Genomic DNA, 24,301 nt, shown 5'->3' with positions numbered 1-24,301 from the left:
GATCTGATGGTTCAGGACATTGCCAACACATCACCGGAGCAAGGGCTTCGGTTGTCTTCTCTGGTGGACCTCACCAGACTGGTTCACCACCAAAATGAAAAACAAGGGCATGAATTTAAAGAAAAAATGCTCAGGAGCTCGAATTTAGCCTCAATTTGCTCAAGTTCCAAGTATATAAAAAGATACAGGGATTTGAATTTTGAGGATCATGAACTGAGTTGCTTCGATTTGACCTCAATGTAGGCAACAAGATTGAGTTACTTTGACGTCAAATCGAAGCAACTCAGTTCATGATCCTTAAAATTCAAATCCCCATATCTTTTTATATACTTGGAATTGAAGCAAATTGAGGTCAGATTCGAGCTCTTGAGCATTTTTTCTTTAAATCCAGTCCTTGTTTTTCATTTTGGTGGTGGTTGGTGGTGGACCAGTCTGGTGAGATCCACCGGAGAAGACAACCGGAGCCCTAGCTTCGGCGATGTGTTGGCAATATCCTAAACCATCATATCTTCTCCCCATCTTCTATTCCTGGCCTCCGCTTCTGATTACCACGCGTGTACACACATTGACTGTGGTGCATGATGGAGCGCGCGTTTTGGCCATCAACTATGCCACCTCAATTAATGAGGGAGATCTGATGGTCCTTGTTTTTTTGTATTTTCTGATTTTTCATTTAATTGCTTTATTTTGTTTAATTCATAATAATTTTATTTTTAATCCAAAAAATATGGGACTTTCACCAAAAATCTTTAAATATTTTTCTCTTTCATTTTCTGAATTAAAATGATTTTTTGGATTAATTTTGATATTTTTCATGAATTAAATATTTTTGTGCATATTTTTAATTGTTTAAAAATACTTCTGACTTTTCAAAAATAATGAAATTTTTTGTGTACTTGGCTTGTCTTCAGAAGCTTGTAGAAGGTGATTAGGATCAAAGAGAGGCTTGGACTCTTGGAGTTTCAATCTCAAAATAGAATGAGATTTGAAACTCGATTTTCAAATGAAAACCTTCAAGATTATCCTTTAATGGTGAGGGTTTGGATTGCAGGTTCAAAGCTTGGGCACGAGGTATTCAATTCTGAGCCATGAGGGTTGTATTTATAGCCAATGTGATTCATTTCCACACACTTCCAAATTTTGCCAAATTTAGTAATTCTCATTGCATGCTTGCATGGGCGTGTGTGAGGCCCATTAAGTGGTGTATTCAGGTCCAAAAATGCTTGTGTATCATGCTGAAATCATGTATGTGGCCATGCATTTGAATTTGAAATATGAAGGTGAAATCCATCCAATTGGTCCCTTGAAAAGAACCCATGCGCAAGTCCTTCATTCTTTGGCCAAATGAGGTCATCTTGGACTTTTTGGAAAGGTGAGATCAAGGGAACAACTTTCATGTTGAACACTTTTCCATTTAAAGCTTGGATCATGGTGAATTTTGAGGTGGAAGTTTGAAAATTAAACATATTTGAAAAAAGTTTAAGTACCAAGCCAAATATTCACTTCTTCCACCTTGAATAACTTTTGCTATGGACTTCAAATGGAAAGAGTTCCTTCATCAAAGTTGTAACTATCTCAAACCTCTTCAACTTGGTCACTAGTTTGACCTTATTTGAATTTGGCATGAATGAGTTATGCATTTTAGAAGTTGAGGAAAATCACTTGTTCAATGGTAATGGCCCAAAATGACCTATAATGTTTCCTCTTGGCACATGCATTTTCAAGTTGAATTTGAACTTATTACAAACATAAAAGTTGAAAAGGACATATTGAATTTGATCATGGAACTTGAATGGATTTCATATCATAAAAGTTGATCAAGTTATGATCTTTGGAAGTTGACCTCATAACTAGGGTTCAGACAAATTGACCTATAATCTTTCACCATAAAAAATGACTTTCCAAGAAAAACTAGCTCTTGACTTCAACATGAAAGTTGTTTGTAATGTCATAAGGAGTAAATTTTTGCTTGGAATAATTTTCATATGAAAAATATTGTAGGAGATAGGGTCTAGGGAACCCTAGTTTTGACCAATTGACTTTCTCTGCTTAACCAACATGAACCAACTTGCAAACTTGTCATTCTCTTGATATATTGGACTCATGGAGGATCATATATGAGTAAGATGATATAATATGAAGTATACCTTGATATATTTGATCAAATTTTGAAGAAACTCGTTGAGGAAGTCATACAAGATACCTAGATGAATTAGGGCTTCCAAGGCAAACAAGCTTCAAACTCTTGATGAATTCTTAATCAAAATGATATGTGAAGACCATGGGGATCCATGTATGATGTCTAGAACCAATGTTAACCATCTCTTGATTTTTCTCCTTGCATTGAGGGTCTTAAACCCTAGATATGAGCTTGATGGAGCATGGGTGAACACACACACTACCTACAAAAGTAACAAAATATACATAGACATATTTTTGGAATTTTGGTTATTAAATAATGAAAAACAAAGTATGATACAATCAAATATGCTTGGTGACCTCTCCCAATACAAACCCAATGAATAAGGGGTAAGGAGGATACCAATGTGTGATCCAAAAGCCAATGCAAATGATGAGATAACATGATGGATCTTAGGGTCAAAATTGGGGTCTTACAAAACCACCGAAAATATATTTATTCCATTAATATGATTTTTGAGTTTGGTTCGTGTTACAAAAATTCAGATAATCAAAAGATAAACTATAACAATCCAATCTATCTTCTTCCTTTCTTCTTGACAGGACTTGTTTGCAACTAACTACCACCACTAAACTTTGATTTTTTCCCAATATCTTATTATTAAGCTTTTGATGAATTCAAATCTTGATAAATTTCTCAATCTTCACTCAATATTGAAATTATAAGCCTTAAATATTTCTCTTCAACAATTTGACAGGTCCACATAAAAACTCCATTACCACGGAGAAAAGCTCCTTCTTTTTTTCCTTATAGAAATTTCAAGCCCGTGAAATATCCAAGACCAAAATACCTCTTTGCAAAAAATTTACACACTTCAATAAACAATTAGATCTATAATGTTTCCCCATAATTAATCATCACACACACACGAGAATGTTTTCCATGAGCATGATTAAGATGAAGATTTGAGAGAGAAAGAAATTGTGTTTGCAAAGCTTTTTCTAACTGAAAAATTTGATCTCTTATGAAATGAGGAAATGAAACCCATATTTATAGGTGCGAGAGATTATGCAAATTAAATGAGTAAAAAGGAACTAAATGAATCAATTTAGTATTTACATGACTCAATTCAATTAGGGTAGTTGACCTGAGTCGAGTCTAAAATGAATCAATTCAAATTAGCATCCTGAATCAACTCACTACCCTTACTTAATCAATTCAATTTGGAATTTTAGTCCGCTGACTCGATTCATGCAAACAGAACCAAAATCAACTTTAGAGGCACATTCATGAATCGATTCATGAAGTCCTTGACTCGAGTCAGAAGTTACAAAAACCTTTAAATCAAATAGGGAACGCTTCTGAATTGATTCAAACAATTATGACTTATAGTCAACTAAACATAATGTATGGATAACTTTCTTTAACATGTGTTAGATGATTTTAAGCAGGAAAGCTCAAAATAAACAATAAACATAAAACAAAGTATCAAAATAAAATAAAAAAATCGATATGTGGATAAAGGGCAATTTCAGAAATGTCTCGTCCCATCATCCTCACAAAATTATCCTTTCAACCCTTGAATATGGATCTCCCAGGAAAATTAACCAGGGTTATCAAGGACCAACGGACAAACGTCTTGGTGCAGTAAAAAGATAAAACATTATGATGGTTAGGTAAAACCCTAGCCACTGGCATATAATCTCTAATGCCATAATCAGGCTCCATTTGTTGGGTGTGATTTAAGAGGGAGCCACATTAAGCACCGTAAGAACCTTCATCGGGAAGGGGGAAAATAGAAGGCGTCCCCCGACCTCGTGAATTATGGGTAAGTATAAATAAAAAGAAGTAATGGAAGAGGAGTCATAGGCGGCTATTTGTCCCTCTTCACCAAAAAGCACACCTCCAGAATAACTTCTTTTTCATCAGAGGAAGAAAATACAAGTTGTTAATAAAGGGACGCTATTTGGTATTGTTGGTGTAGATGGACCCAAATTACCTTACATCATTGGCCTTAGGATCGAAGGTGTCCATAATCTTCCAGTTTCTTGGGAAAATAGAAGGAAAAAAGAAGTCATTATCACTACCACCACTGCCATCACTATCATAATTAAGAGAAATCTCACAGCTACCAAACATACATAACTCAAATAATCTAAAGTCAATAGTCCCATCAGGAGGCCTAACATTCCTATAATAATATGAATGAATGCAAGAAAAACTGAGGAATGGGGGTCTGAAGTATATGCACTCTAAAAATCCCAATGTAGAAGATTTAAGAATAATGCAAGGAAAGATGCAAGATGAGAATGAAAATGTTCGATTTGTTTGATAAAAAAAACTCATAATATGCACTAAGGAGTTGGCCAAATATATCATTAAAGCCTTTTTTTTACCAGTAACCATGTTTCTCAGTTAATAGGTATGCAACTTGTAAGATATGATATTGTTAAAGAGGTTTGGGATCACTTGGGACGTTTGTATAATCAGTCTAATTTTGTAAAATGATATCAGATGGAAAGCGACATTATAGATTTTCAACATAATGATATGAGCACTCATAAATTTATTCAACTATGACTAATGTATGGGATTGGCTCTTATGGAATCGGCTAAATTAAAAGTTGTCAAAATATACATTGATCAAAGAGAAGAACAACATTTAGTTCAATTTTTTATGGCTCTTCATGGTGATTTTGAGGGTCTCTATAGAGGTATTGTACATCGTAATCCTCTTACCAATGTTGACTTAATTGTTAATGAATTGTTGTCAAAAGAAATTAGACCCAAAATTCACTCTCATTCACATTCAGAAAAAAATTGTATACCTCCTCCATATGTCTTTGCTGCTCCTTTTAACAAAGAAAAACCTCAAGGGAAGGTTATTGTTGGTAATGATGAATGTGTTTTTTGAAAAGAAAAAGGGCATTGGAAAACCCAAAAATTTTGAAGGCAAAAATGATTTTTTTTAGGGCTTTGTCATCCAATGTTGTTGCTATTGCACCTTCAAATGTTGTTCCCATATCTGTTGGTTATGGTATTGGTTTTGCATACCCATCTGAGAATAATTCAAAGGTATTTGATCTTGTTGAGTAATTTCAAAGGTTTCTTGCAATTGAGCCAAATGTTTTGTATGCCCCATCTATTAAAGGTTTGACCCCTTCTAGCTTGTTGGAGACATCTTCTTCCATATTTATTTTTGATTATGATGCATCACATCAAATGTCATATGATCATATATCAATTGTGTCCTTAAATATTGCATCATTCATGTCAGTATTGACGGCTAATGGCACTCATATACCACTACCAAACATTGGTTATGTCTCCACAACTAACTTATTTTTATATGATGTTTATTATTTTCATAACATTACTTTGAGCCTTGCTTCTGTTAGTCAATTGTGTGATTCCGGATACCCACTTGTGTTTTCTTCCACTTCTTATCATGTGCATGATCCATAATCAAAGAGTTATATTGGGATAGGATGCAAACATAGGTACTTTATGTTTTAGATGTGTTGAGAGTTCCAAATAATGCAACCTCAATGTCTACTTCGGCTGTTGATTTATAATCTTTTTGCTTAATTTCTTCTTCTAGTAGTTTTTATTTATGACATTATCTCTTTGGACATGTTTCTTCATCCAAATTAAATTACTTGGCTTCTACTAGAGCTTTAAGAAAGTGAAAACTATTGATATTTTTTATTTTTATGGTTGCAAACTTGCTAGATTTTATGATTTGCCCTTTAATAGAAGTATTTACGTTTCTAATGCACCTTTTGACTTAGTTCATTCTAATGTGTGAGGTTCATCATCGATTCTAACCAAAAGTGAATCTAAATTTTATGTCTATTTTATTGATGACTATACTCGTTATTTTTGGGATTATCTTACGAAAAAGCGTTTAGAATTTTGTGGCATTTATCACATGTTTCGTGCAATGTTTAAAACTCAACATAATGTTGTTATAAAGTGTTTTCACTGTGATATAGGTGAAAAGTATACTTCTAACAAATTCTATGAGTTGTTTGCTTATGATGGTACTATTCACTAGAATTCATGTACTGATACCCCTCAACAAAATGGTGATGCTGAAATAAAGCATCATCATATTGTTGAAACTACTTGTTCTCTTTTGTTTTTTGCTTCAGTTTCAAGTGAGTTTTTTGATGAAGAAATTCGTAGAACTATCCATGTTATTAATAGAATTTATTTATCTATCACTTCTGGTTTGTCCCCCTTTGAAGCTTTGTATGGTTATACTACTGGTTATTCTTATTTAAAAGTCTTTGGTTCTACCTGTTTTGTTCCTCCTCTATAAGTCGAACATAGTAAATTATGTCTTCTTTCTGCAATATGTGTTTTTATTGGTCATGGGGATGGTAAAAAGAGTTATCATTGTTATAATCCTATTAATTAAGAATTGTATGTTTCTTGTCAAATTGTGTTTCTCGAGCACATGCCATTTTACTTTCTTTCTTTTGATTCTAATACTCATATCAAGTATGAGCTTGCTCATATTTGTCCTTTTTTCTTTGATGATGATATTTCTAGTGATTATAATATTGAGAATTTCAAGGTTGATATTAATTCTACTATAGATACAAATGTTTCATCTGTCCCCATGAATATCCAACAACGTCTTGCAATTGTTGATCCTACTACATATACACCCTCTCATTCTCGTTATCCTTTGTGATCATAAATCTACTCAATTTACTGTTTTTGTTTATGAAATTTATTCTCCTTATTTTTACTCTTTTCTAATCTCCATTCATAATTTGTCTGATCCATCTTCCTATAAAGAAGTTATTCTTGATCCTTTTTTGTAGCAGATTATGATAGATAAGCTTGTTGCTTTGCATAAGATATATACTCGGAACTTGATACCTCTTCCATCAAGAAAATATGCTACTGGATCTTGTTGGGTATACAAGATCAAAAAAAATTCTAATGGGTAAGTTGAGCGACACAAGGCTCATCCTATTGCTAAGGGATTCTCTCAACAATATGACATGAATTATGAAGAAACATTTTCTCCAATAGCCAAGATGATTGCTATTTATATTCTTATTATTGTTGCATCTATTTGCCAATGGAATATTTATCAAATGAGTGTTAAAAGTGAATTTCTAAATTGTGATCTTTAGAAGGAAGCTTATATGATACCTCCACAAGGTATTTATCATAATCAAGGAGAATTGTGTAAGTTGAAGAAATCCTTATATGGTCTGAAATAAGCTCCAAAAGCTTGGTTTGAAAAGTTATCCAATGTAATTACATCTCTTGGCTTCCGCTCTAATGATCATGATTCAACTTTATCTCTCAAGATAAATTCTCATGGTTGTATTCTACTATATTGAGTGTAGTTTAGTCTTTTGATACTTTAGTATATATACTTTTTTATTGCTTTGTATTGTGATACTTTTCATCATTCTTAATAAAACACTAGTCACTTTTTCTTCTCTCCTTCTATGTGAATCTCTAATGTTAATATATCCAAGCATATTTAACGTGGTATCAAAGTCTGCTTAAGGACTACAATATGGACATTTGACCTAAACCCACAATAGGCATGAAATCGAGTGTTAATTATGTATTTGTTTTGTTTGAACTCTCACATTGTTTAGATTTTCAGACCGTTAAATATATAAATGTGCGAGGATAGCCTCACCATTTGAGTCAATTTTTGGGATTGAGATCCAAACATTTTAATAGTCATGGCATCATTTAAAAGAGGATTGTGTCATTCTCAATGTAGACGAGCATTTATAAGGTTGTGATTGGAACAATAAAACAAGGGACGAAAGATATATTAATGAGAGAAGTTGTAGTAAAAATGTGTATTTTTTTATATCGGAATACAAGAGAAGTTGAGACGAGAGAAGAAATAACACGTGACACACACCTTTTTCTAATCTCTTCACATCTTTGAAGAAAGAGGATAGAAAACAAAACAATTACATTCTTGACGATTTTGTCCTTCTTTTATACTTAATATATGAGGTACATTTATTTTTGAGTATTAATTTAAATAAAATAAAAATATATTTGAATGAAAATACTTTTGTTTGTTTAATTAATTAAATATTAAATAAATAAATTTTTATTTGATTAACTATTAACTAAAAATGATAATTAAACTATATTTATATAAAAATAAATAAATTACTAACATAAGAATACTTTAATCATTTCAAAATTAAATACACTTTTTTCTTTTATTTCTCTCATTTAAATCTACTGTATTTTTTTTCTTCTCTTTTCACATCTTTTTCAATTTATTCTCTTTTTTCAATCTCTCCTTGTAATCAACCATACTATAAGAGAGTTATCAGGTAGTTTGGTTTAGATGGAATATTCTACCCAAAAAAAATCACAAATTTATTTGTTATTTTAATAAATCTAACATTATTATAATTTATTTACAGATACATTTAATTAAATTGTATTAAAATAAATATTTGTGATATTTTATGAAACAATCCTAAAAGTGATACTATAATTTACTAATAATAATATAATCAATTATATACAAAACTATTTTATATATACTATATATGCATCATTTTTTAAAGTAAAAACATTAATTATAATTTATTTACTATAACTTTATAGGCAAGGGGAGCGGTATCTAGAACATTTATTAAAAAATAAAAAAAGAGGAGAGAGAAACTAAAAACAAAGACAATTGTTAAAAAAAAACGGAAGAAGATAAAAAGCAAACTCGTCGAGTGTTGTGTTTGTTTTTTGCAATAATAAAAGAAAACGAACGGTGGTGATAGGCCTTGTTCTGTAATCTCAATCGCTCCTCCCTCCTCTCTTTTCCAGCGTCCGATTCCTTCTCCATTATCACCGATCTTACACACGCTCGCGCCAAATACAAATTCAGGTATAATAATATTAAATAATATTACTATTATATCCCTCCAAAAACTCCATAACACAAACCTCTCTTCTCTAGGGTTTCATTTCACTTTCTCATCGATCTGTTTCTAGGTTTACAATTCTTCTATTTCGCTATGTTTGTTAGGGTTCCGACGATATGTCCGAAGCTCCAGCGAGTCCTGGCGGTGGAAGCCACGAAAGCGGCGAACATAGTCCTCGTTCTAACATCCGTGAGCAAGATAGGTTTCTTCCTATCGCCAACATTAGCCGCATCATGAAGAAAGCTCTCCCTGCTAATGGCAAAATCGCGAAAGATGCTAAAGAGACCGTTCAGGAATGCGTCTCCGAGTTCATCAGCTTCATCACCAGCGAGTATGTTGGTTATGTTATTAATTATTTTTTATTTTCTTTTTACCTTTCATTCGTACAGTGATTTGATTGTGATTTCGATTTCGATTTCGTTGAATTGGAATTGTGTAGGGCCTCTGATAAGTGTCAGAGAGAGAAGAGGAAGACTATTAACGGCGATGATTTGCTTTGGGCGATGGCTACTCTAGGTTTTGAGGATTATATTGATCCTCTTAAGATTTACCTTACAAGATACAGAGAGGTGAATTTTATATCAATTTACTGTTTTTTCAATTTTTTAGGGGTTTTACTTTACAAGCTTTTCTGGTCCCCGGTGAAAATAAATGAGAGTTGGGTCCTCTGACAATGTATACAGAGTTATTTTGAAGTTTTATTGCTGTTGTGCTTTTTACTGATGGTAATTTTTTCATTGCTTTGCCGTGGGTTGGTTCGATTGGAAATGTTTCAGATGGAGGTAATTTCAAATCCTTTCTTTTGTTGCTTGAATATTTTGTGATTTTGTTTTGTTTTTTGCGTATATCTTTGTAATGGTTTTGCAATTTGTTTTGTTCCAGGGTGATACAAAGGGCTCTGGCAAGGGTGGAGACTCGTCTGCTAAGAAAGATCTTCAGCAAGGTTCTAATTCTCAGGTAAAAAACATACATGGATTACGCGTGTTTTTATTGTTGGAGAACACAACTACAAAGGGAAATAAAGAACAGAAAAACAGTATCTGATTTTGATATATTTTGTTGAAATTGCAGCTTGTTCATCAAGGTTCTTTCTCACAAGGTGTTTCTTACACAAATTCTCAGGTAACACTACTCTCTTAAATGCTAGATTGTGTTGAATGTTAATAAAAGAAATTGCCATGGTTGTTGCTAAAACTACAAATTGTAACTTCCATATAAATAAATATATATTGTTCTTGACTTTACATCAATAATATTTCCCCTTACTAACACACTAATGCATATAAATATTAATCATGATGATAGAAATGTTGATAGAAATAAAACGTGACTCACTTATGCTTCAATTTCACAGAACTCTATATGTTTAAAATCCTCCCATTTTCCATAAACAGTTTTCCTAGTTGGCCTTTATTTTAATGTTTCACACATTGTTTATCTACCCCTAGAAAAAGGTCTTTGTTACCATTAATGTGCCTGATAACTCACCAATGGGTTAGCTCCTTTTGGTTGGTAGCACACATCAATGCACCCATTAAAGAAAGTTGTGTGGGCTACAATGTATTGTTTAGGTTCAAATCAACTATTTCTTTATCTTCTCTGTACTCTCTCCTACTTTCTTAAGCCTCTTTTTTGGCTGAATTGTGATTATTTAGTTTGTACTCCATCTATGAAAGGCTGTTTTTACGTATCTTCTTGTGCTTTGAGGTTGTTTGAGATTCTTCTTTCCACATGAAATATATAAACAATTAAAATGTCAACGCTGCCATATGGTGCCTGGGCGTTCTAAACATTCTTTTACAATATGCATTAGGATTAAATGCCGTTTAGTGGTTCAGACTTGATCAAATTTTATTTTTTTGGCTAGTCAGGCTGGGTGTGAATGGGGATAATGTACGTGCTTTATTTCTGGCCTATTTTCTGAAGCACATGGGACAGGTCATATGATTAGTAACTTATAGTTGCTCGAATAAGTAAATCAAGATATTTTTTGAAATTTGTTTAATGGTACTTATCATCCTGTGCTCCTTATCAGCACTTGTGCCAAGGCCACTGCCACACCTGAAAATAGTGCTTCAGTTCTGCCCATCGCTATGTTTGGGAGGCCTCAAAATACATACATATACAGGAGTCAATTAGAACATCAAAATCAAAATACACATAGAACTTAGTCAAGTCCCTGCAATCTATGGGCTCTGTATGGAATCAGAAAAGCCACCATGGAAATCATCACAAAAGAAAATCTATGACCCCAACAAACTACTCAGATGCCTAATATCCAGCAACCATTATCAGCAACTTAAACCACTGTTAACCATGCCACTATGTGCAGCCTTGCTGAAGCACAGAACCAGCAAAAAATCTGCAAATCCAAAATCTGCTCCAACATTTTGAGACACCTCCCCTCACTCACAACTAGACCCAAATTCAGAAATCCCTTCAATGCACTGTACTAATGCTAGAACTCTGTCTGGGCTTCTATGGACACGAAGCTCATGGTCATATCCTAATTTCCAAAACGGCCAATTTATAATTTGTGAACTCCAATTTTTAACTGATTTACCATTGAAGTCTAGAAGCCACTGTTAGAACTAAATTTTTAGTGTGGAATGATGGTTTTGATAGGATTTGTTACTCAAACCATTAAGGTTGAAAGTGGTCATGTTAATTCACATTAAACATTTTGGGATTGCTTTTCCCCACGAGTGGTCTGATTATTTTGTGTTTATGAATCAATAAAGAGAGCCTATCCTAAAATACCAGCTTATTTGGTGCATAGTCCGATTGCGTATGTACTTCACTGTCTTTAATCGACATGGAGTCATGGATCATGGTATTGCATACCGTGTCATTAGTTGGTACCGGTTCACTTGCGATACAATCTAAATTAGATATACTGTTACTCATTTTTAAAAATGAGCTTATAGATACTGGGTTTTTATTAAAACAGTTATACTGGTCCAAAGGTCATAAGATGTTACCTCTAAAGTCACTTTGACCCTTCTATTGCTTGAATTCTTAACAGCACACTCATCCCAAAAAGTTCAGTATCTGTTAACACATGTATCTTTCTGTTAGAGGCCCATGTTTGAGGAGCTATCAAACATTAAATACCGGTGTCTTTTCTATTGGGATCTGAACTGTAGTTTGTTGCCTTGTGTTGAGACTAGCCTGTCCTCTAAATCCAACTACCGAAAAGAGCTCTGTGGCTTTAACTATGCCTGCACACAGTATTTAGCATTCATTACATGGAGGTTTTTCCTCTTTTGTTTATAAATTTATATCAGTTTAAGGAATTTATGCTGATATAGGCAATGTAATGATTTTTTATATTGATATTTTTTTGTTCTTCAATCTCAGGGTCAACATATGATGGTTCCTATGCAAGGCCCAGAGTAGGTAACAAGCCAATTGACCCTTTTTCAAGGGTTGTCTGCAGTGCTGGTAGAGCTTTACAAACTGCTCTCGGCATAATTTAGTGTATTTTATGTTATAAGTAATACAAACATAAGGCACATTAAGTTCTTGTGTCCTGATTTTTTTTTAAATTAAGGTTTGTATATTATGTCTGGATTAAAATTATTATTTCAAAGTTACATTTGTAATTTTAAGTGCTGGTGCCGCTTGGCAAATGCTGAAGAATTTAGGAAGCTGATTGTATGCATAAATTGAGGTTTTTTAAAACCTTATATCGTGTACAATGGATGAAAACGGTTGAGTTTTTGAACAGTTGTGGAATTTTTATTGAGTGAGCATTTTAAATGAGATTAATATCTACTTGATTTTATTAACATTAGATTTGAAGTAATGATTTGTGTTTGGATGATTTTATTTTAAAAGTTTGACGTATTAACCTAATGTGAAGATTATACACTTTAATATATCACTTTTAGTTAGTATTTTGGATCATTGCTTCTTGATTTTCCAACATTAGAGAAATGCCTTTCGAAGACTTTCTATTTCAAAATCCAAAAAATATTTGAGTTTCTCCAAATCTTTTTGATTTTGATTTGGTGTCTAAAATAGTTAACAGCCTGAAATTCTAATAAATTTCTTCGTACAAGAATTATCAAGTCATCAACATAACAAGCACTACAAGAATTATCAAGCCATTACCATAAACAAGCATAACACTGAAGAAGTTATTATGCCTTTTCATAAGAGAGTAATCAGATTTAGATTGGGTGTAGAAGTTAAGAATGGTGGAAGTAAGTTTGGTGCTCTGTTGTCTACTGGTCTGCTTGAGTCCATAAATGATTTTTTTTTAAAAGAAAAATTTGAAACAAGACTATAGGGCTTGGGAACATTTTAAATAGACTTCTTCTAATTCTCCATGGAGGAATGCCGTATTCATGTCAAATTAGTGTAGGAATCGGCTTTTAGAAGAAGCAATGGATAAAAGGAACCTAATAGTTGCCACTTCGATACCGGGCTGAACGTTTCATGGTTATCCTTAGTTTGGCTGAAATATTTAACAAGTGAATTTTGTATCTCTATATGGTGTCATTAGCTAAATATTTTAATGTAGCTAAATATTTTAATGTAGCTAACATTCATTTCAACTTATGGATTTCTTAAACGGAGGGAGGGTGTTAAATCCCAAGTGTTGTTATCGTTGAGAGCTTTTAGCTCTTCATCTATAGTTTTTTTTTCAATTAGGGTCAGAAATAACAACATGGTGGATTATAGGTTTGAATATATTTTGTAAAAAACATTTAAATGTTCAGCGGAAATTTAAAGTAAAAGTGAATAGTAAAAGAGACGAAGGAAGAGAGAACAATATTAGAAATTTATAGAGATTTAGTCCTAAAGAAAAGACCTACTCCTCTCTCGGAGAATCGATCTTGAGAGTATCCATCAATGCATGAGAGTTTTTAGAAGGTTAAGTCCACAAACTCCCTTTTATAAGGAAATGAAATTCTAGACTAACTTTCAACCAAACAACAAACAGAGAAATAAAGTTGTTAGTCTTCACACCAAACAACGAATAGAGCTTCGAGTGGTTCGTCTCTAAGTCAAATGAAGATTTTGCACATAATAATATCGAACCAAGATGGAATTTTGAGTTGACTATTCTCCGAATCTAACTGGGGTTTTATGCGGGCTGATCACGAACCAAATCGATATTTTTATCGGACTGATCTCGAACCTACTAAGCTTTTAACCAGACTGAACTTAGAAATCAAGTGATATTTTACACCAGAATAATTTCAAACGAATAAAACTTTTGATTGAGCTGAGCACAAGAACCGTTTAAAAAAAAATTTACTAGTTATTCTTCACGAATCTAATGAGAGTTTTTCTTCAATGTCGGAGTTCACAAATCAAACAAAGAGTTATACTAATCCTCAGGGATAAACAAAATTATTTTTCAATGGTTTAGTTTTCAAACAAAATAATCGTTCTAAAGAAGAAATATTTACACAAGAGAAAAAAAATATACTCTTGATAAAAATTTAAAAATTAACTCTCAGTCAAAACAAAAATCCTCACTAAATTCAAGAGCGCTCTCAAAGCATTACGCCAAAAAATATGTGAGAAAAGAATAAATAATTGAGAGATTATGAGAGAAATTAAAAGTGAGATCTTTTCATGTTTTATGGATGATTTGAAATGATAGAGAATTTGAAAATAATACATGGACGATTAATTGAGCTAATCGATTAGGAAGTGCAAATAATCAATTATTGTTGTCTAAAATAGAAGGTTTGGATATAGAGTCGTTATCAATATTTAAGAGACTGTCATAATCGATTATAGACTCAATTATCCATTATTTAATCGAGTAGGACATATTGTATATCTAATTGATTAACCAGTTGCAAAAAGTATCATAATTAATTGAACAATTTCTTAATCATCTGCCTAGGCTCCAAAAACTTTTTTTTTTTGTTATTTTAATTGAAAAGTGACAAGCTTCTCAAAGTTTTAAGTGTGTTGAAATTTAGACATGCTACTTCCAGAAACTCCCTTGTGTCTTTACAATACATTGATCACTCAGACAAACACGATAAGACGAACTTTCACACTTTCTGTCTTTCACATACTGAATTTTTAAGTCTTGCCATTATCTTTGACTTTAGTGTTACACAAGAATCTTGTGTCTTCTTGATGAAACTTGATATATTTAAAAATTAGTTACCATCATCTGAGATGTTGGGGATTAAACAAACGGAGATCATAAATCTTGATTTTTTAAAACAAATTTCTTTAGCTTGAGTCGACAGGATAACTTGAACATCCTCATTATACATCTTTGACGGTTTGAGCTAATTGCTCGACTTCACATGTTGTCATTATCAAAAACACTTCAAGTGTTTTTGTCATCAAACGATTAGACTAACAAAGAAGTTATTAGATTTAAAATTCATTAGAAAAATCCAATATAATCAATCTATTGTGATCATCAACAATATTTAAAAAGTATGTATGCCCTAACATGGATGAGGTTGAAATAGGTCCCCTGCTTAAGATCAAATCAGACAATAACATTAGTAGTACTATTATGAAGATGAAATTTTGTTTAATTTAATATTATCGAAATGTCCGGTAAAATCCCATATTTCACATGCATTTGTACCATTTATTTTTGAAAAATACGGTAATCAATATGCATATTTATCGACATTTTTGAAATTTTAGATAAAATGCATATATGATTACCAAATATTTCAAAAATGTCGGTAAAAAACATGTTGGTTACCGCATTTTCAAAAATTATGATAAAACCATGTTAATTTCAGGATTTTTAAAAAATCCATACTTTATATAATTTTGTTTTTATTTATTTTTTAGTATGGTAAGGACCAGAGGAAGAGACAACAAGATTGCTTTTAGATTGGCTGGAAGATCAGAGAGAGCAGCTGCAGAAAAGCCATAGTGCAAACGCAAATGATACAGAGAGATGTCACATATTTGGGTGTGTAGAGTAGTCTCCACCGGTTCTCACATGAGGCGGATTGAGAAGTCACTCGCACCCCATACTTTCCACCGTATAAGAGGTAGAGATGAATAGGCATAAATCTTGATGTCGAGCCAGATGTTGTTGTTGTTGATGATGTAAATATAAAAGCTCAAGAGGATATAAAGACTCGGGTTAAGGCTCAGGCTGACACAGAGCTGGCAGCTCAAAATGACACGGAGGTGGCTGCTCAGTCTGACACGAAGGTGACGACTCACGTTGATACGAATCCGTTTGTACACATAGATGAAGAGTTACCTGAAGGGAGCATTGACCCTACCTTGCTCGTCGTGTATGTTGATCATGTGGCATTTAGATTATGGAAAGGCTAATAGGAGCTCTCACTTTTGCCTATCTTGGCTCTAGGAGACGTATCAGACACTGGTGAAGTCTTTCATGTATGAGGTGGCCACTAGGGTATACATGTTTAATCATGTGGGATATACTATCTTAACGGATAAGTCTCATGTATACGTTGATGCCTGATATATCTGTTTTCTGAGCTTGAACATCTCGAATGGCATGGAGTATCCTACTTTGACATCATTATTATATACTGCACTAAGAGAGGTCATTGTCTTTGAGACGAGGTAGATTTCCAGTTATATGAGTCTATTTCAAATATGAATATTTATTATGTTTTATTTATTTAGTTCTTATTTATTAAAGATATTTTGTATATATTTTTTTATGCAGTGTTGGATATACGAGTATTTTCCATCCATTTATGACAAACGTGGTTGTGGTCCTATCACTGATGAGTATCCATGGGCTACCATATGGAGGGATAAAAATTTATATCTAGGAGGGATTCAGGAGTATATGCAGAGTGTAAGACCCCAATTTTGACCCTAAGACCCCTCATGTCATCTCATTAACTTGGCATTAACATTGGGATCACACCTTGGTATCCTCCTCACCTATCATTCATTGGGTTTGCATTGGGAGAGATCACAAAGCATTTGATTGTATCATACTTTATTTTCTTTGTTTACTAACCAAAATACCAAAAATATGTCTAGTGTAGTCTTGTTTCTTTTGTAGGTAGTGTGTGTATTCACTTGTACCTCATCAAGCTCACATCTAGGGTTTGAGACCCTCAATGCAAGGGATCAAGTTAGTAAAGGTATACACTGGTTCAAAGCATCATATATGGATCCCATTTTTCTCCATTTGTCATTTTGATCAAGAATTCATCAAGAGTTTGAAGCTTGTTTGTCAAGGAAGCCTCAATTAATCTAGGTATCTTGTGTGCCTTTCTCAATAAATTTCTTTAGTATTTGGTCAAATATATCAAGGGATACTCCATTTTACATCATATTATGCATATATGATTCTTTATGAGCCCCAAAGAGCAAAAGAACTTCAAGTTTGCAAGTTGGTTCAAGGTTGGTTGACCAGAAAAGTCAACTAGTCAAATCTAGGGTTCCCTAGACTCTATCTCCTACAATTGTTATCATATGAAAATGATTACAAGATCAAAGTTACTCTTTATGACAATCCAAACAACTTTCATGTTGGCATTAAGAACTAATTTTGCTTGGAAAGTCATTTTTATGGTGAAAGATTATAGGTTATTTTGTTTGTGTCTTAGATAGAAGGTCAACTTCCAAGAATCATAACTTCCTCACTTTTTAGGATATGAAGGTCATCCAAGTTTCATGATAAATTTCAAGATGTCTTATACAACTTTTCTTCTTTGATAAAGGTCAAATTCCACTTGCAAGGGCATGTACCAAGAGGAAACATTATAGGTTCATTTGGGTCCTCATCATTGAACAAGCAATTTCCCTCAACTTATAAAATCCATAACTCCATCATGAAAGCTCCAAGTGGTGTCAAACTTGTGACCAAATTGAAGATGATTGAAATAGATACAATTTTGAAGAAGGAACCAAAGTCATTTGAAGCTCATAGCAAAAGTTATTCAAGGTGTAAAAAGGGGTCATTTGACTCTTAACTTAGAAAATTTTCAAGTATGTTTGATTCCTCCAACTTCAAGACCATAATTACTCATGATCCAAGATTTAAATGGAACAAGTCCTAACATCAAAGTTGTTCTCCTTAAAGGTAGCTTTCCAAAGAGTCCAAGATCATTGCATTTGGATCAAAATTGAGGGACTTGCGCATGGTTCATTTGCGTGGACCAATGTGACAACTTTTGCACTTAAATGATAATCTCTTTTGCATGCTTCCGTGTTATGATCTCAGCATCCACTGTGCACGAATTTGGAGTGGATTGCATCATTATTTGGGCCTAAGCACATGCCCATGCACCCATGCACACAACTTGCTAGTTTTGGATTCAAATTTGGATTGGTGTGAAAATGAAGTGAAGAGCCTATAAATACATGAGCATTGCATCATAAATAAATGAGAACATTGCCCAAGCACTGCCCAACACTTCCATAGCCTCCATTGAAAGAACACCTTGAAGATTTCTTTTAAAATCGAGTTTTAGTTCAAATTCTGTTTGTAAACTAAAACTCCAAGGATTCACATCCTTTTTCATCTCAAACATCTCTTACAAGCAAGAGGAAGCAAGGCCAATTGGATTTGAATCGAGATCTAGCTCAGAATTCATCACCCGAAGGTGAAGTTTCTCAAACTTTCCTTCTTTGATTCTCCCTTATTTCTCCACCTTTTTGATTGATTTATTGTTGCCTGAAGTCCTACCGATGTAGACAATAAGATTGAGTTGCTTTGAGGTTGAATCGAAGCAACTCAGTTATGGAACCTCATTTTTCAACTCCACATATCTTTTTATATAGTGAGAGTTGGAGAAATTGGAGGTCAGATTCGAGTTCCTGGCATTTTTCTCTTCAATTTGATGTATGATCCATAAATTTAGGTAAAAAAATTTATGGACCAGTCCGACAAGGGTGACCGGAGAAGATGACCGGAGCTAGGGCCCCGGTGATGCGATGGTTCAATCCAGGCCATCTGATCCGTGGCCCATGTTCTAATCTCCTCCATCCAATCTGATTATCATTCATACACATGCGTTGACTAGGATGCAAGGTGGACTTGATGCACGTGGCCATCAGATATGCCACCTCAATTTACGAGGGAGATCTGATGACCCTTGTTTTTATTTATTTATCTGATTTTCTATTTTAATATTTTAAATACGATTTTCTTATTAAATTCATTATAAATTCAATTTCAATCCAAAAAATATGGGTCTTTCACCCAAAAAAATCAAATAATTTCCTCTTCCATTTTTTGAATTAAAATTATTTTTTGGATTTGACTTGATATTTTTAGTGAATTTAATGATTTTTGACTTGTTTCTAATTGATTTTAAATACTTCTGACTTTTCAAAAATGCCAAAAAAACTTAGTCTAAGGTCTTTTGACCTTGTTTGACCTATGATAAATCCCTTGGCCATTTATTTGGTGATTTGAAGGGATTTGAGGTTTTTTCGCTTTTAAAAATTATTTTTCTTCATTTAAAAATTTAATTTAATTTGTTTAATTGTTTTAAAATTGTGTTGAGGCATTTGATTGACTTTGTGTTGACTCGTCTTTTGTTTAGTCTTAATCTTGGTTGAATTGGACTTCAATTTGATCAATACTATTAGATTTAGTGGGTTGATGAAGTTTGAACTTCATCCCTCAAAATGAATGGATAATATTGATCAAGTGAGATTCATCCTTTGATCAATTTTGGATTTTCTTTCACTTTATCTCTTCTTCTTCATCTCAATTATTTCCCAATCCATCCATGGCCAATGGCTTCTCACAAGATCAAATGCTAGTTGATTCATCAATGACCTTGTGTCAGAAGAATCAACATGAGCTTGATTGAGATAGGTCCATCCCATTTTTTTTTGTGGTATGCTTTAGGAGTTTGGTTCTTTATACGTTGTCTCTAACATGCTTTGACACAAATATTATTATTGCCCGACCTCAGATAAATGTGACTTCTACATAAGTCCAATTACGATTGGTTAACATAGAGCTAAATTTGTCCCAAAATCAATAGCATTTTTGTAAGTGAGATTGTAAGTCTCGCCTTCCTCATGGTATTGTGTGAAGATTTGATCTCTTTTCCATTTATGAGAGCTAGTGGCATACTTATTGATTTTATCCAAGTTGAAGCCCTTCTCATGAATGATGTCTAGGTTCATGTCTTCATGCTTATGAGTGGATGGTTGAGTGTTCTCCAAAAAAAAAAGACTTGAACAATTGCTTCTTCCACTAACATTCACTAACATATCTTTGTATTGACTTTATTTTTAATGTCATTTATTTTAATGCAATTTAAATTCTTGCAATTTATCATTCAATATCATTTACATTTCATGCAAGTTGTTTATGTTTTCATTCATTTTCACTTTGCTCAGTTGAGCCATTTTATTTGTGCTTATGATATATCTTTATGCTTGTGATTGTGTTTTGTTTGTGGTCTTAGGACCTTAAAATACTTAATAACAACAAAAACTCTAAAAAATACATTGGTGGACTATTGGACCTTTGCCTGAGACTTGGTTTGAACTTTGGACTTAGAGTAGGCAACATCCCTGAGCTATGGAGATTCTTGGCCAATACCATTATTTTGAGACCTTTTTTCTTGGCCAATGTCATTCATCTGTTACAAGCCTTGAGAGACTCCTTTGATTTATTTGTTATACTCATTCTCTCTTGTCTGAATTTGTTATTTTGATCTTATTGATATCATCTGATGTTTCACTATGAGCAGGGACGGAGGGAGGTATATCAGTATGGGGCCATGTGCCCCCACTATATTTTTTAAAAAACAAACTTTAATAATATATATATATATATATATATATATATATATATATATATATATATATATATATATATATATATATATATATATATATATATATATATATATATATATATATATATATATATATATATATATATATATATATATATATATATATATATATATATATAAAGAGAGAGAGAGAGAGAATTTATCAAAACAATATATTTAACCAAAATTATATATATATTAAATTAATTAAAATAATATTATTATTATAAAGATATTATTAAAAATTAGGTAAAAATAATAAAATATATAAATATTATCCAAAAATTAATGTGAGTTTTTTATTTTCAATAATTAAATCAAAATGTGTCAGATCAAATATATTTGAATTTTTTTTATAATTTCAAAATAGTTTTTCTCTAAACCTTAAAAAAATTGATTTATAAGATTTTATATTAATATTATGATCTCATAAAAAATGCATAAAAAAATATTTTTCTTGATAATAAAATTTAGAAAATTATAAAATTAAAAATTAAAAAAATTATTAAATATTTTTTTTGAGATAAATTTTATTTAAAAATAAATATAATATATATTTATGATTTAAAAATAAATAAAAACAAACTTATATATAAATATATTGCCCCCACAATTCAAAAAATTTGGCTCCGTCCCTGACTGTGAGTATGTTTCAAGGGATATTTAATCTGATACATGTAAAAGGCATTGAAGACTGCTTGCTTTTCGAGTGCTTGATTGGATTTTGTTTATCTTTATTTGATATCATTTGTTCTTCTCATTAATTGCTTGGATGATTATGCATGTTGCTTAATCAATAGTCCAATGGAAATGAGTTTTTATCCGACACTATTGTCTTGTGGATGCTTCCCATTGGTTAGATCTTTTCAACTTTAAACTTTTAAATCTTGTCTAGGATAGTCTCTTCATCTCCTCCTCTCTTTCTTTAATTTCAAAATCTCTCCCTCATTTTAAAAACTTCTTTACTTGTTGTTTTCAACTTAGACTTGTTTTAATGAGTAGAAACTTTGGCCTTACGCCAATGATTTTCAAAATATTTTCTTAATCAAATTTGTAAATAAACTTAATCATATTGACCTTATTCTCAAAAAGACAAAAAAAAAACTAACAACCTCATCTAATCCTTTGGGCCACTTTATGCCTTTTTCTTTTAAACTTTTCAAAAGAGAGCATTTAGATTTGAGTTATCTTTGGTTGAGATATAATTCTTCCATTCCATGATATTATGGGTTAGTGGCATACTTGTTGGTTGAATCCAAGTTGGAGTCATCCCTCTTAAATGTAGTAAAGTCCTCATTATAGATGGATGTTTGGTTGAGTATTCATCCCCACATTCAATTTTAAGCAAATATTTTTTCAACTAAAACACTTGCAAACAAAAAAGGGCTCCCTAGGAGTACCTAGGACACTTTGGGTGTTAATACCTTCCCTCTATGTAAACAACCCCCTTACCTGTAATCTCTGATATTTTATTAGTTTTGATTTAAAAACTTCTTATCTTTGGGTTTTGTCCGTGTTTTTCCCTTTTCCTTTGGAAATAATAAAAGTGTGGTGACGACTTTGGTTTTATTGACGTTGAGTTAACCAATAGCTCAGTGGTCATGAATTTACCACTAGAAAAATAAAGTGGCGACTCTGTTGGAGAGTAGTACTTAGTGAGTTTAGCCTACTTTTTTGTGTGTATATATATTTGATGTTTGTTTTTTTTTATATATATTGTTTGTATGATGCTCTCTGTCTGTTATGCTTGGTGATCTCTGAGTGGTGAGATAAGTTCTAACCCGAACTTGAGTGAAATTAAGATAGGAGGATGGTATAGTCATGTTTGACTAGTGTGGAGTAGTCCTTAACGAGTTGGCTTGAGACCCATCTACTTAGTGGAGACCCCTTTGGAATTACTAATGTCACACAAGTAAGTCGTGAATAGACATTACTTTTTCCGACCTAGGAGTCCGAGGAGCTGAGGACCGTAGAACAATTAACCCAACTTGGCCTATTTAGGACGTAGTGCGAAGACTGTACAAGTGTAGACTTGATAACAGTTGTTACACGATACTACACTTAGACGAGTTTCTCTTGAGAATACTATGGGTTGATGAGTCAGTCATCCTAACCTATAGTATCCGATAGATGGGATCACGACTTTTGGAACTTTTTATAACATGATCTACAGGTTTTTATCCAGAGTACACTCCTTTAGGATGGTTCTTAACCTGACTTCATGCTCGTGACTCACAACAAACCCTTTGATTATCGGTTGATCCGATTAGTTATCGTCAATATCAATGGAACTTTGGTGTTGATAAGGTGAAAACCATAATCCACCAAAATGGATGATTGATCTTGATGATGACTTGATCCATCCCGTGACCTTTGTTTGTGTTTTCCTTGTGTGTGATTGTTGCATTATGTATACATGCACATTATAACATTTATCATAACAATAAATTTTCAAGGAACTAAGGTCATATTTGCAAATATTTTCAGACCATGGATTGTCGATGAAGGAACACTAAGAAGTGCAGTTTCAGATATATGGACTTGAAAGAGTTAAGGAAGTTATCATCCTTTGTAGTAGATCCATTGAATTTCAAGCAACGTCATGGGAAACTTTTATATGTGTTGTCTACTGAAGTTGCCGAAGGACTCTTAGTGTCTTGGTCCAGTTCTATGATCCTCTTTATCGGTGCTTCACTTTTCTTGATTATCAGCTCATACTCATGTTGGAAGAGTATGTCCATCTCTTGGGTATACTCGTATCTAACAAGGTGTCTTTCAGTGGATTAAAGGAGATTATGAGATCTCAAGTCATAGCTAATGCTCTTCATTTGAAGAAGTCTGAGATCGATGTTAATATGACGAAGAAAGAAGGGATTCGAGGGTTGTAGTTTACCAAAAATTTTAAAAAGTGATGTGGTTTATTGGAAATTTTGAAAAATACCGTGGTTTACCGAAATTTTCGATAGTGTAAAACAATTTTTTTTTGAAATTTTCAGAATTTTTTTCTGAAAATTCCAGTATTTCTTCCAAAATCGTTGATATTTTATTGTAAAATTTTGATATGTTTTTAAAGATAATAGCGGTTCAAATTTAATTGAGGGATGACAAGTGTTAGGTGGTGGTTACAGCAGGTCCAGCCGTGTCTATGGTGGCAGGGGAGGTCCATATGGTGGTTATGGAAGTGAATTTGCTGGATAAGGTGGAGCTAATGGGAGGGCCTTGCACAGGCGATCCTTCCCTGAGCTATGCAGGTCGCTATGGTGGAAGCTTTAGCAAAGATTATGATCCTAGTTGGTATGGTGTAGAATCTGGCGAGAGTTACGAGGCAATGGCTCCTTCTATGGAGAGATTTGATTTAGGTTTAAGTTAGAATTCACTTTTCTTTTTGTTTTTTATAATATTCTAACAAGTATACAATTATATTAAATTTACTAACGATCAAGGAGGTGAGATGGATTAGGTGCATATATTCACCA

General features: G+C 32.9%; 1 protein-coding gene across 1 annotated transcript; it reads left to right on the top strand.

Annotated features, from left to right (window-relative positions):
• Positions 1–8,855: 8,855 nt before the first annotated feature.
• On the top strand, positions 8,856–12,837 carry LOC127125855 (nuclear transcription factor Y subunit B). Its single transcript, XM_051054704.1, has 6 exons — positions 8,856–9,035; positions 9,177–9,403; positions 9,512–9,854; positions 9,955–10,029; positions 10,144–10,194; positions 12,433–12,837. The coding sequence occupies exons 2-3, from the start codon at positions 9,189–9,191 to the stop codon at positions 9,741–9,743; spliced, it is 447 nt and encodes a 148-aa protein (XP_050910661.1). The 5' UTR covers positions 8,856–9,035; positions 9,177–9,188; the 3' UTR covers positions 9,744–9,854; positions 9,955–10,029; positions 10,144–10,194; positions 12,433–12,837.
• Positions 12,838–24,301: the final 11,464 nt, after the last annotated feature.

Source organism: Lathyrus oleraceus, chromosome 3 (assembly GCF_024323335.1).
Source record: "Lathyrus oleraceus cultivar Zhongwan6 chromosome 3, CAAS_Psat_ZW6_1.0, whole genome shotgun sequence".
Lineage (NCBI taxonomy): Eukaryota > Viridiplantae > Streptophyta > Magnoliopsida > Fabales > Fabaceae > Lathyrus > Lathyrus oleraceus.
This window is presented reverse-complemented; position numbering and strand designations above follow the sequence as displayed.

Excerpts from the sequence above, each read along its gene's own strand:
- LOC127125855 (XM_051054704.1), top strand. The coding sequence starts at position 9,189 with ATGTCCGAAGCTCCAGCGAGTCCTGGCGGTGGAAGCCACGAAAGCGGC. Across the intron at positions 9,404-9,511 it reads ATCAGCTTCATCACCAGCGA|GGCCTCTGATAAGTGTCAGA; the intron begins GTATGTTGGTTA and ends GGAATTGTGTAG.